This window comes from Conger conger, chromosome 16, assembly GCF_963514075.1.
Source record: "Conger conger chromosome 16, fConCon1.1, whole genome shotgun sequence".
Taxonomy (NCBI): Eukaryota; Metazoa; Chordata; class Actinopteri; order Anguilliformes; family Congridae; genus Conger; species Conger conger.
The window spans coordinates 31,158,036-31,171,865 of NC_083775.1; the positions used below are offsets into that span (position 1 = coordinate 31,158,036).

At 40.8% G+C, this 13,830-nt stretch overlaps 2 protein-coding genes across 3 annotated transcripts; both read left to right on the forward strand.

Moving 5' to 3' along the window:
• Window positions 1–898: 898 nt before the first annotated feature.
• Window positions 899–5,810, forward strand: LOC133114984 (tripartite motif-containing protein 16-like). Its single transcript, XM_061224689.1, has 6 exons — window positions 899–1,532; window positions 1,745–1,840; window positions 2,045–2,278; window positions 2,368–2,518; window positions 2,706–2,765; window positions 4,540–5,810. Exons 1-6 carry the CDS (start codon window positions 942–944, stop codon window positions 5,091–5,093), a joined length of 1,686 nt encoding a protein of 561 aa, XP_061080673.1. The 5' UTR covers window positions 899–941; the 3' UTR covers window positions 5,094–5,810.
• A 1,012-nt stretch (window positions 5,811–6,822) lies between these two features.
• LOC133114985 (tripartite motif-containing protein 16-like) lies at window positions 6,823–13,277 on the forward strand. 2 transcript variants are annotated; one of them, XM_061224691.1, is made up of 6 exons: window positions 6,823–7,461; window positions 7,648–7,743; window positions 7,974–8,207; window positions 8,248–8,440; window positions 8,628–8,687; window positions 10,474–13,277. In XM_061224691.1, exons 1-6 carry the CDS (start codon window positions 6,871–6,873, stop codon window positions 11,010–11,012), a joined length of 1,713 nt encoding a protein of 570 aa, XP_061080675.1. In that variant the 5' UTR covers window positions 6,823–6,870; the 3' UTR covers window positions 11,013–13,277. The 2 variants fall into 2 exon arrangements, with proteins under 2 accessions (XP_061080675.1, XP_061080674.1); XM_061224690.1 differs by having other exon boundaries at window positions 8,290–8,440.
• Window positions 13,278–13,830: the final 553 nt, after the last annotated feature.

The following is a 13,830-nucleotide window of genomic DNA, read 5'->3' on the forward strand; positions in this document are numbered from 1 at the left end:
CAATAATTTGCTTTGTAATATTTTATTAGATGCTTAAGCATTAACCATGGATCAATCAGATTATTATATTATAATAATGTTAGAATAGAATGATTTATTATTAGTAAAACACTTTTGATTGTAAAAGGTGGGCCCTGCTGTCACTGTCTTCAGCCTTGTGTGTTTCTGCAGAAATAAATCTTGGATGAACCTTGTCATGCCTGGTTATTATAAGAGGATAATTGTCTCTGCTCAACAGGAAGGTTCACTTACTGTAACAGGAGGTGCAACATTTTTACCGCAGGAATGTTGGAACGTGTGACAGAGTTCATTTTATCAAGGTATGAGCATATTCTGAACACTCATAAATCCAGGGGACTTCCAGACTACATTCTTCTTTACCGTGGGTTTTTGGAGATGCAAGAAACTTCCCCACTTTTACTTCAGTATTAAGCCCCACATACATTCAGCACTCTCTGCTTGTATACCCTGCTGCTATCCTATTTTCTAATTTTGCTTGGTTCTGCTTAGTGACCCATATTCTGAGACAATATACAGACATGGTAATGGTCTCTTGCAGGGTAATGGTCTCTTGAAGATAGTGTTTCCATATAAGCTCATATTTCATATTTCCACAGTAGAAACTCATCCTGGTGTGCATATAGTCTCAGGCTCAGTCACGCAGGCACCGTATGGTAAAATAATTGCCCATAAGCATTTACAATGATAAGGGACAAATTATCTGACACGGAACAGCAGCAAAGCAGTGAGAGAGATTGTGTGTTTTATGAGCTGCTGAAAATCTGCTCTCTCTACACTCACTGCTCTGCTCAGCCTGGCCTCAGTCCAACACCACACCTCCTGCAGATTTGGGCAGAACCAGGAAGTCATTCCCATTTTCCCTATGATGCAGTTTCAGAGAAAATAAACTTAACTCTGTCTCTGTCAGTGTGAGCGGTAGAATGGCTGAAGGTGGCTTTTCACTGGATCAGGACCAGTTCTGCTGTGCGATCTGTCTGGATCTACTGAAGGATCCAGTCACTAATCTCTGTGGACACAGTTATTGTATTAGCTGTATTAAGGGCTATTGGAATCGGTATGATCATACTGGTGTCTACAGCTGTCCCCAGTGCAGAAAGACTTTCACCCCAAGACCTGTTCTGGGCAAAAATACCATACTAGCTAAAGTGGTGGAGAAACTGAAGAAGACAGGACTTGAAGCTGCTCCTCCTGCTCAGTGTTACGCTGGACCTGGTGATGTGGCGTGTGATTCCTGCACTGGGAGAAAGCGCAAATCCATCAAGTCCTGTCTGGTGTGCCTGGCCTCTTACTGTGAAACTCACCTCCAGCCACACTATGAATCTTCTGCCTTTAAGAAGCACAAACTGGTCAAAGCCACTGGAAACCTGCAGGAGAAGATCTGCTCTCATCATGACAAATTGCTGGAGATTTACTGTCGTACCGATCAGCAGTGTATCTGTCTGCTGTGTACAATGGATGAACACAGAGGCCATGATACAATCTCAGCTGCAGCAGAAAGGACTGAGAAACAGGTAAGGACTTGAATTCTAACTTATCCCAATCTCAGGGCAGAATGGGAGAAGAGGCAGTTCAAATCGCCAGATTTGGCAGATTTGTGGATTTTTTTATTTGATCTGTCTCTTTAATTATCTAGGAAATATTGTTCCTATCCATTCAATAAGGATATCCTTAAAAATAAAATAGCATCGATAAAAATCTAAACAATTACGCTTTTCATCAACAGAAACAGCTGGGTGTGACACAGAGTAAATTTCAGCAGAAAATCCAGGAGAAAGAAAAGGAGTTTTGTGATCTGAGACAGGCTGTGCAGTCACTCAAGGTGGGTTCTGATCAAAGGAGAACAGTTGGCTGCTGGAAGACCCATTTCAGTGCTCAGTCAGGGCTCTCCTCTAGTCAGCCAGTAAGGAGTGTTGGGCCACTTTCCAGTCCTGTGGCGGCCAATCTCTCTGAGCCAGACAGTGGGAAATTGAGTGAAAGGCCTATTTAAAATGTACAGCCCTTCTCTCTCTGTGTCTCCTTACAGTGCTCTGCACAGGCTGCAGTGGACGACAATGAGAGGATCTTTACTGAGCTGATCCGCTCCATTGAGAGAAGGCGCTCTGAGGTGAAAGAGCTGATCAGAGATCAGGAGAAGGCTGAAGTGAGTCGGGCTGAAGGACTCCTGAAGCAACTGCAGCAGGAGATTGCTGAGCTGAAGAGGAGAGATGCTGAGCTGGAGCAGCTTTCACACACAGAGGACCACATCCATTTCCTCCAGGTAACATCACTCATTGGAAATCAACAAAACTCTCAATCAGTCTGTTCAATGTTCAACTAACTGCTTGCATTTATGCTGCTCTATTTCAGTCTCTGTATGCCCCTCCAAGAACTGCAGACTTATCCAGCATCACGATAAATCAACATGTCTCCTTTGAAGCTGCAAAGAAGTGTCTTTCTGAACTGAAAGAACGACTGGAGGACATCTGTAAGGGAGAATTGCTTAAGATCACCGAATCAGGTAGAGGGATACAATCCTACATTTCATGCACTTAAACACATATTGTATGTGAAAAGGAAAGTTGTCAACATTAGAATAAGGAAATATGAACATGAAGTTAATCTTTCTTAAATGTTTTCAAATGTCAGGTTTTTTTGTATGTCCTGGGTTATGTTCAGTTTTGCTTCTGTCTTTCTGTGTACCACAGTGAAAGAGGTTGGTATTCAGCAAATTCCACAGCCCAGAGATAGAAAGGAGTTCTTGCAATGTAAGTCCATTTCCACTCAATAGTTTGACTATTTAAATGAAAGATTAGCATTGTGTATTGATTGAGGCATATCAATTCCTGACTTATATTCTAACACGTCGTGCCCTTCTCCCAGCAGTCTAAGATCACCTGTAGTCTGTTCTTATGCCTTGGATTAAAGTGGCCCCATTGAGGAACATTCATCAATTTAATTAACCATCTAATTACCAAGTTACCATAGGTATTTATAAATATTATGCATCATTTCACACAGTAATATCGGTATGGTCATTTATGTTTCAGAACGATTAATAATTTGTAGGCCGAATAAATTAAGGTTAGTCGAAGCACGGCTATTTGCTTAGCATTGCACACAGCTTAGTGTGAGCTCTGTCCAGCACAAGTGATGGCTACCTCAAAACTGAATCCTGTCCTTCCCATCAGAAGGCAGTGAAGAAAAAAAGTTATTTTCAGTCGACTATAGGTGTTTTTTCTCACGATTGCAACAGCATGGATATGCTTCAGAATACAAACAATATTGAAGAAATTTGGAAGGAATAAATATTCATATAAAATGCATTATTTTTGCTTTGCCGAATATCATTATTCTTATTCGGGAACATTCCTAATAGTATATATATATATATATATATATATATATATATATATATATATATATATATATATATATATATACACATACACACACAAATATACTCTGTGACCACTTTATTGGGTAGACCTGTTCACCAGCTCATTAATGTAAATATCAGCCAATTATGTGGCAGGAGGTCAATGCCAAAAAGCATGCATACATGGCCAAGAGTTTCAGTTGTTGTTCAGACCAAACATCAGAATGCAGAAGAATTGTGATCAAAGTGACTTTCACTGTGGAATTGTTGTTGGTGCCAGACGGGGTTGCTTGGGTATATCAAAAACTGCTGGGATTTTCATGCTCAGTTTACAGAGAATGATGCAAAAACCAAAAAGCATCCAGTAAACAGTTATGCAAAATATGCCTTGTTAATGAGAGAGGTCAGAGGAGAATGGCCAGACTGGTCCAAGCTGACAGAAGGCAACTGTAACTCAATAACCATGCGTTACAACAGTGGTGTGCAGAAGAGCATCTCTGAACACAGCTTAAGACCAATATGTCCAAAAATGAAGTCTAATAAATACATACTAAATTAGTTAATGACTGCATACACACATACACAATTACACATGCACATATGTAGAGTGAGTGCAAGAAATGTGGAAATATATTATATCTGAAATGCTTAAGCCTTTTTCAGTTTTTAGATGTTTTGACAAAATAATAAAATAATACATGACTTGTGGAGGTGACACAGATGGTGCCATGGGTAGCACTGCCGCCACACAGCAAGGAGGTCCTGGGTTCAAATCCCTGTCAGCCGGGGCCTCTCTGTGTGGAGTTCGCATGTTCTCCCCGTGTTTGCGTGGGTTTCCTCCAGGTACTCTGGTTTCCTCCCACAGTCCAAAGACATGCAGGTTAGGCTGATTGGAGAGTCTAAATTGCCCGTAGGTATGAGTGTGTGAGTGAATGGTGTGTGTGCCCTGTGAAGGACTGGCAACCTGTCCAGGGTGTATTCCTGCCTTTTGCCCAATGTATGCCCTGCGACCCTGTTCAGGATAAGCAGGTTAGAATAATGAATGAATGAATGACTTGTGGAATTGTTTTTGTAATATTTCTAGTTGTTATTAGATTATAGTTTGTTTAAAACACCATGTCTACTGGCATTCCAATTTAAATATTTATCTCCTGTTCTTTCAGATTACTGTCATCTCACACTGGACCCCGACACAGCCTACACAAAGCTATCTCTGTCTGAGGGGAACAGAGCGGTGACCCGCGTCAGTGTGAGCCAGTCATATCCCGATCACCCAGCCAGGTTTGACTACTGGGAGCAGGTGCTGTGCAGAGAGGGTCTGTCTGGACGCCATTATTGGGAGGTTGAGAGGAGTGGGACAGGGGATGTCTACATAGCAGTGTCTTATGAAGGGATAATGAGAAAAGGGTGGGGTCGCAATGCTATCTTTGGGTACAATGACAAGTCCTGGAGCCTGTGGTGCTCTCCTACCAAATGTTATTTCTATCACAACAAAAAAAGCACAACCCTCCCTATCCCTATGTCCTCCAGAATAGGAGTGTACCTGGATCACAGGGCAGGAACTCTGTCCTTCTACAGCATCTCTGACACAATGACCCTCCTGCACAGAGCCGAGGGCAAATTCACTCAGCCCCTCTATCCTGGGTTCTATGCCAACACAGCAGAGTCTACAATTAAACTGTGCTCAGTTGAGTTAGTTCAACCTACTTTAGTTTGAGTGGAAGGTGAATTAGACAGCTGCTTTATCTCTGCACACTACAATCTCTATAGCAGACACGCAAGAACACTTGCCCTGAGTAAGAATAATTGGTCACACTTTACAATTAGAGTACATGACATTAAAGGAATACACCAACATTTTTTTTTTCCAACTTACCCAGACATAGAGAAGATGTTTGATTTCATTTTCATTTTTGTGCATGTGCTGGCTTGGTTTCCATGTTAGCATAATGTGTTAGTTTAGTGTAAAGACTTGAAGCCCTAATCATATTTATGTGCATTACTCACTTAATTGTTCTCTGCTAATGTAGCTTGAGTATAACTTTGATTTACATATCATTTAGAAAATGTACACGTGACAAAAGTAGCACAGTACTGACGGTCATGACTGTAACCGGCCCAAGAGCCTCCCAAAGGGGGAGATATAAATGTTTGGTGTAGAAAAAGTGATGGAATCCTCTTCACTTTTAGAGAAATCAAATGAACACTGAGCTCTAATTATATTATCCTATCATAGTTCAAGTATTTTATTTTCTCCTTATATTTACTGAGTGGTAACATATCATATTATTTCAGGGATACAGGGTAATGTTTTCAGATTTGTAATCAACAGACATTTCTCATCAATTGTAACAATCTTTTATTTTTACTTTACATGTTGAAAACACTGCGTTTTATGCTTGAGAAACATACTTTTTATTGAAATTAACTGGGAAGCAATTGACAGGGTGTTGATTATTTCTCAATGATTTTTGGATCCAATAAAATGTGTAAATGCTTTATTGTGAACTGTGCTTTATTATTTTCAAACCAAACTAAACGACAACCAACAACGAAGGAGCTGTCCACTACTGAGCAGTTGCTTGCATGGCCAAAGGTAAGCAAGCGGTATGGTGGTGAGTGTTCCCTACATGCCTGTGTCGGTATATGTTCAAGCCTGCAGCCACTTTTACAAGCGACGTTCCTACCCCTAGAAAAAACGGAGCACAACAATGGACTGACTGGCCTGTTCTCCTCATTATCTGTTCTTATAATTCTCATGTTACAGATTGTTTGAGGTTGTTGTGTTCCTTTGTGGGCCAAAATAACGTTTTTGGTAGCTAACGTTCGCAATACAGTTGCTTATCAACCAATAAACTACTGTTCAGCAGAATAATAGCCACATTTACCATAATACATTTGACAATAGTACATTCATTTAAAGTTCGTCTTGTCTTTATTCTGAAAGATAAATGCGGTAACCGTAGTATGAAAGCGTTATGAAACTCGAACCTGTGGTATATCGTGGCACAGCTAGGGGGTGTAATGTCACTCCGCATCGCCGTGCCTAGCCACTAGCTGTATCAATATCGACGATATACCACGCGTTCTCGTGCCATAACGCTTAAAGTATAGCCTACCACTTTAGGATGCAGATTTTACAATACATTGTATTATTTCTGTAGCCTGTCTCAGATGAAGTCGCATATTTTTTGCGAGAGGTATGTAGTCGTCGCAGGTTTATTTGCGATTCGCAAGTGACGAATTTTCCTGAAACGCGTTTTGATAAGATATTGCGATCTGGGAGTGAAAATCCTCGCACTCGCTTTCGTGAAACGAGTGTCTGGACAGCAGCACAGCAGTGATCTCTCTACACTCACTGCTCTGCTCAGCCTGGCTTCAGTCCAACGCCACACCTCCTGCAGCTGTGCGCAGAACCAGGAAGTCTTTCCCACTCTCTCTATGACGCAGTTTCAGAGAAAATAAACTGCGTCTCTGTCAGTGTGAGCGGTAGAATGGCTGAAGGTGGCGTTTTACTTGATCAGGACCAGTTCTGCTGTGCGATCTGTCTGGATCTACTGAAGGATCCAGTCACTAATCTCTGTGGACACAGTTATTGTATTAGCTGTATTAAGGGCTATTGGAATCAGTATGATCATACTGGTGTCTACAGCTGTCCCCAGTGCAGAAAGACCTTCACCCCAAGACCTGTTCTGGGCAAAAATACCATGCTGGCTGAAGTGGTGGAGAAACTGAAGAAGACTGGACTCCAAGCTGCTCCTCCTGCTCAGTGTTATGCTGGACCTGGTGATGTGGCGTGTGATTCCTGCACTGGGAGAAAGCGCAAAGCCATCAAGTCCTGTCTGGTGTGCCTGGCCTCTTACTGTGAAACTCACCTCCAGCCACACTATGAATCTCCTGCCTTTAAGAAGCACAAACTGGTCAAAGCCACTGGAAACATGCAGGAGAAGATCTGCTCTCATCATGACAAATTGCTGGAGATTTACTGTCGTACCGATCAGCAGTGCATCTGTCTGCTGTGTACAATGGATGAACACAGAGGCCATGATACAATCTCAGCTGCAGCAGAAAGGACTGAGAAACAGGTAAGGACTTGAATTCTAACTCATCCCAATCTCAGGGCAGAATGGGAGAAGAGGCAGCTCAAATCGCCAGATTTGGCAGATTTGTTGACTTCTGTTGACTTTTTTTGCTGTCTCTTTAATTATCTAACAACATAACTAAACAAATTGAGCAAGCTAAATCTAAACAATTATGCTTTTCATCAACAGAAACAGATGGGTGTGATACAGAGTACATTTCAGCAGAAAATCCAGGAGAGAGAAAAGGAGTTTTGTGATCTGAGACAGGCTGTGCAGTCACTCAAGGTGGGTTCTGATCAAAGGAGAACAGTTGGTTGCTGGAAGACCCATTTCAGTGCTCAGTCAGGGCTCTCCTTTACTCAGCCAGTAAGGAGTGTTGGGCCACTTTCCAGCCCTGTGGGGCTCAATCTATCTGAGCCAGACAGTGGGGAACCAGCTGTCTAGGGTCCCTGTAAGGGATGAGTGAAAAGTCTAGTTAAAATGTACAGCCCTTCTCTCTCTGTGTCTCCTTACAGTGCTCTGCACAGGCTGCAGTGGACGACAATGAGAAGATCTTTACTGAGCTGATCCGCTCCATTGAGAGAAGGCGCTCTGAGGTGAAAGAGCTGATCAGAGATCAGGAGAAGGCTGAGGTGAGTCGGGCTGAAGGACTCCTGAAGCAACTGGAGCAGGAGATTGCTGAGCTGAAGAGGAGAGATGCTGAGCTGGAGCAGCTTTCACACACAGAGGACCACATCCATTTCCTCCAGGTAACATCACTCATTGGAAATTAACAAAACTCTCAATCAGTCTGTTCAACTGACTGCCTGCATTTATGCTGCTCTATTTCAGTCTCTGTATGCCCCTCCAAGAACTGCAGACTTATCCAGCATCACGATAAATCAACATGTCTCCTTTGAAGCTGCAAAGAAGTGTCTTTCTGAACTGAAAGAACGACTGGAGGACGTCAGTAAGGGAGAATTGCTTAAGATCACCGAATCAGGTAGAGGGATAAAATCCTACATTTCATGCACTTAAACACATATTGTATGTGAAAAGGAAAGTTGTCAACATTAGAATAAAGAAATATGAACATGAAGTTAATCTTTCTTAAATGTTTTCAAATGTCAGGTTTTTTTGTATGTCCTGGGTTATGTTCAGTTTTGCTTCTGTCTTTCTGTGTACCACAGTGAAAGAGGTTGCTATTCAGCAAATTCCACAGCCTAAAGATAGAAAGGAGTTCTTGCAATGTAAGTCCATTTCCACTCAATAGTTTGACTGTTTAAATGAAAGATTAGCATTGTGTATTGATTGAGGCATATCATTTCCTGACTTATATTCTAACATGTCGTGCCCTTCTCCCAGCAGTCTAAGATCACCTGTAGTCTGTTCTTATGCCTTTGGATTAAAGTGGCCCCATTGAGGAACATTAATCAATTTATTTAACCATCTAATTACCAAGTTACCATAAGTATTCATAAATATTATGCATCATTTCACAAAGTAATATCGGTATGGTCATTTATGTTTCAGAACAATTAATAATTTGTAGGCTGAATAAAGTAAGGTTAGTCGAAGCACGGCTATTTGCTTAGCATTGCACACAGCTTAGTGTGAGCTCTGTCCAGCACAAGTGATGGCTACCTCAAAACTGAATCCTGTCCTTCCCATCAGAAGGCAGTGAAGAAAAATAAGTTATTTTCAGTCGACTATAGGTGTTTTTTCCTCACCATTGCAACAGCATGGATATGCTTCAGAATACAAACAATATTGAAGAAATTTGGAAGGAATAAATATTCATATAAAATGCATTATTTTTGCTTTGCCGAATATCATTATTCTTTTTCGGGAACATTCCTAATAGTATATATATATATATATATATATATATATATATATATATATATATATATATATATATATATATATATGCACACACACACGCACACACGCACACACGCACACACACACACACACAAATACACTCTGTGACCACTTTATTGGGTAGACCTGTTCACCAGCTCATTAATTTAAATATCGGCCAATTATGTGGCAGGAGGTCAATGCCAAAAAGCATGCATACATGGCCAAGAGTTTCAGTTGTTGTTCAGACCAAACATCAGAATGCAGAAGAATTGTGATCAAAGTGACTTTCACTGTGGAATTGTTGTTGGTGCCAGACAGGGTTGCTTGGGCATATCAAAAACTGCTGGGATTTTCATGCTCAGTTTACAGATCATGATGCAAAAACCACAAAGCATCCATTAAACAGTTATGCAAAATATGCCTTGTTAATGAGAGAGGTCGGAGGAGAATGGCCAGACTGGTCCAAGCTGACAGAAGGCAACTGTAACTCAATAACCATGCGTTACAACAGTGGTGTGCAGAAGAGCATCTCTGAACACAGCTTAAGACCAATATGTCCAAAAATGAAGTCTAATAAATACCTACTAAATTAGTTAATGACTGCATACACACATACACAATCACACATGCACATATGTAGAGTGAGTGCAAGAAATGTGGAAATATATTATATCTGAAATGCTTAAGCCTTTTTCAGTTTTTAGTTTTGACAAAACAATAAAATAATACATGACTTGTGGAGGCGACACGGATGGTGCAGTGGGTAGCACTGCTGCCTCACAGCAAGGAGGTCCTGGGTTCAAATCCCTGTCGGCCGGGGCCTCTCTGTGTGGAGTTTGCATGTTCTCCCCGTGTTTGTGTGGGTTTCCTCCAGGTACTCTGGTTTCCTCCCACAGTCCAAAGACATGCAGGTTAGGAGAGTCTAAATTGCCTGTACGTGTGAGTGAATGGTGTGTGTGCCCTGTGATGTTCTGGTGACCTGTCCAGGGTGTACTCCTGCCTTTTGCCCAATGTATGCCCTGCGACCCTGTTCAGGATAAGCAGGTTAGGATAATGAATGACTTGTGGAATTGTTTTTGTAATATTTCTAGTTGTTATTAGATTATAGTTTGTTTAAAACACCATGTCTACTGGCATTCCAATTTAAATATTTATCTCCTGTTCTTTCAGATTACTGTCATCTCACACTGGACCCCGACACAGCCTACACAAAGCTATCTCTGGCTGAGGGGAACAGAGCGGTGACCCGCGTCAGTGTGAGCCAGTCATATCCCGATCACCCAGCCAGGTTTGACTACTGGGAGCAGGTGCTGTGCAGAGAGGGTCTGTCTGGACGCCACTATTGGGAGGTTGAGAGGAGTGGGAAAGGAGATGTCTACATAGCAGTGTCTTATGAAGGGATAAGGAGAAAAGGGTGGGGTCACAATGCTATCTTTGGGTACAATGACAAGTCCTGGAGCCTGTGGTGCTCTCCTACCAAATGTTATTTCTATCACAACAAAAAAAGCACAACCCTCCCTATCTCTATGTCCTCCAGAATAGGAGTGTACCTGGATCACAGGGCAGGAACTCTGTCCTTCTACGGCGTCTCTGACACAATGACTCTCCTGCACAGCGCTGAGGGCAAATTCACTCAGCCCCTCTATCCTGGGTTCTATGCCAACACAGCACAGTCTACAATTAAGCTGTGCTCAGTTGGGTTAGAGTGAAAGATGAATTAGATAGCTGCTTTATCTCTGCACACTGCACGCTCTATAGAAGACACACAGGAACACTTGCCCCAAGAGAGAATAATTGGTCACACTGTACAACAAGGATACTGACTCCTAAGTCTTTATGTTAAGCTAAGATGTTATGCTAACCTGGAAACCGAGCCAGTGAATGCACAAAAGTAGAAAAAAAGGTATATTTCCCAAAAATGGTGGTGTATTCCTTTAACTAATGTAGTTGTTTCCATGAATGAATTGTTTTACAAATATATTAAGCACGAAAGTTTTAATGCATTTGTTAACTACTAACTAATGTATTAATTACAGTACATGAATACAGTAGTGTTCAGTGATGATTATACACAATGATTGTGTATAATGATTATACACAATGAAGATAATTCATAAACCAAGTACTATTCAAGTATTTATTTAATGTAATATTGGTTCATATAGCAGAAAATAAGGAAACAGATAACAATATATTGTGAAAACAAAAATAATTGTCTCTTTTGGAGAAAAAAAATCAATATCTAGTGTGGCCACCCTTTGCTTTGATTACAGCATTTAATTGTTCACATATTTTTTTATTTCTACACTCGTTGAACCCTTCCATATGGTTTGAAGTTCATTCCAAAGCGATTCTTTCGATGTTGCAACAGATTTATTTATCTTGGTATCCAGCAAATCTCAGATTTGCTCAATCAGATTAAGGTCTTGAGCAGGCCAAGTCATAACTTTTATGTCACCAGATAATTATTTCCATCAAGTGACCAACCAGCATCATGTAAGGCTACAATGCGACTATGAACAATCTCAGAGAGCTCCTACCATCGTACCATCATGTTTAACACTGTAACACTGCCCAAAGTTAGTGCTACCTTAAATACTGGAACAACTGACCATCAGAAGTAATTTTTCAGAATAATGCTGCTTCAAACCAGTTTAAACAAATTGTTTAGCATCAACAATCATGGAATGAGCCTTCAAACATACATTCATGCTATGCAAAAGTAAAAAAGAAAAAAATGTTTATTAGCCATTCTTTTACCCCAATGTCATTGTGGGAATATTTTTTTTGTTCTCATTGCCTACAATAGTATTGTGCAATACATTTTCACCAAGATTGTAGTAATTTTGTAGTATATCATCACTGCACACTGCACACGACTGTATGTATACATTAGCAAACCATAGGATAAAATTAGAATTGGTTAACCATGAACAAATAGATAAACTGTTTTTTATTCCAATATGAATCCGCATGAACTAATGTAATTGTTAACATGAATTGATGATGTACAAATCCACAAACACAGATTAACAATGAACAAATACATTATTAGGAAATACATTAACACAGATTATTACATACACAGATTAGCTTCCCAGTAGTTAGTTAGCAACTACTGTACATTAGTTAATGCCAATTCATGTAAGGGGTTACCAAATAATTGTAAAAACGTAATTAAACAAATAGTGAATTTGGATAATGTGAACTCATGAATCATTCTGTGACTGAGTAGGCTATTTATTTCTGAGCAGCCATTTCCTGGTGGATCGAATCGCAGGTTTGTGGGCTGGTATGTGACATTTACGGATATGGAAGCAGTTTGCACACACATGCGGCTCATGGCTAGGCAGCTGAGCCAGTGTTATGGATCACGGAGCTCAGGCCAGATCAAGGTGAACCTGTGCTAGCACTCGCTGACATAAACAAACTTTTAGTCAGTTCTCTCCTTCTTTACAGTTCTCCAGTACATTTAGCTGACAACCGGAAAAGGCAGCACATAGCAAACAAAAACAGCGGTGCAGATTTAACAAGTAAGCTGATCACTTGGCTTCTGTTATTTATTTTTAAAGTATTGAATTCATTTTAAACAATCCACAGGTGATCACTGGTGATCACTCCCCTTTATAAATGTTTGGTGTAGAAACTTAGGGGCTCAGTTGGAATCCTCTTCACTTTTAGAGAAATCAGAATGAACACTGAGTTCTAAATATATTATACTATCATAGTTCAAGTATTTTATTTTCTCATTCTATTTACTGAGTGGTAACATATATCTAATACTTATATATCCCAAGAATGTCCGCATCTAGACAGACTGAGATAAAGGGAAGATGGACTGTGGTGTTCTGGGGGTGTTCTAGTTGAGGGGTATGATTATTTACTCTATCTCTATTCTTAATTTGTGTATTTTGTAATTGACTATTGTATCTAAAGCTAATAACCTGCCTGCGAATAAATTATTTGGCTTGTAACTTGCGTGATCTCCATGACTCTAATTGATCTTGTACCTTTTCAGCCTAAATTACGACTGAATACTCAGGGTTGACTAGAGACCAGCTGATCAGTGGCTTGGTACTCCAAGCTGGGAAAGGCAGCCAAGTTTGGCCCGTAAAAAGGATTGGTGGTGCATGGCTCTTGTAATTTGATGCGAAGAGAAGCCATGGGCGTTTCTACGTCAGCTCTTGTCAAGTTAGCTCTAAGGAGCCCTCTAAATGCACGCCGACCTGGGCTCTATGTCAAATGTAGTGCATGTATTGTGTTGGCTAGACCCTCAGCCTCTGAGTTCTCCGCCGAACTGAGATTCAGCAATAATGCTAATCCCGGGAGCATATATTGAGTAATGGTGGTGCAGGTAAGAGTCGAGTGTAATCACTCCCGAGGTTCGCGTATGTTTCAACACCAAATTTCTAAATTATATCTTAAATCTCAGATAATGAAGGTGAATGTATTGGCCCTATTGTGGAGATTCTTGGTCAGCCCGGACCAGTGAAGAGTGGAAGGCAGAGTGGTACTACTGTCTTTGTA

What these genes read in the sequence shown, in the direction of transcription:
- LOC133114984 (XM_061224689.1), top strand. Translation starts at nt 942, where the DNA reads ATGGCTGAAGGTGGCTTTTCACTGGATCAGGACCAGTTCTGCTGTGCG. An exon ending in AGGCTGTGCAGTCACTCAAG is followed by an intron (nt 1,841 to 2,044) that starts GTGGGTTCTGAT and finishes GTCTCCTTACAG; the next exon opens with TGCTCTGCACAGGCTGCAGT. An exon ending in GCTTAAGATCACCGAATCAG is followed by an intron (nt 2,519 to 2,705) that starts GTAGAGGGATAC and finishes TGTGTACCACAG; the next exon opens with TGAAAGAGGTTGGTATTCAG.
- LOC133114985 (XM_061224691.1), top strand. Translation starts at nt 6,871, where the DNA reads ATGGCTGAAGGTGGCGTTTTACTTGATCAGGACCAGTTCTGCTGTGCG. An exon ending in ACCACATCCATTTCCTCCAG is followed by an intron (nt 8,208 to 8,247) that starts GTAACATCACTC and finishes ACTCTCAATCAG; the next exon opens with TCTGTTCAACTGACTGCCTG. An exon ending in GCTTAAGATCACCGAATCAG is followed by an intron (nt 8,441 to 8,627) that starts GTAGAGGGATAA and finishes TGTGTACCACAG; the next exon opens with TGAAAGAGGTTGCTATTCAG.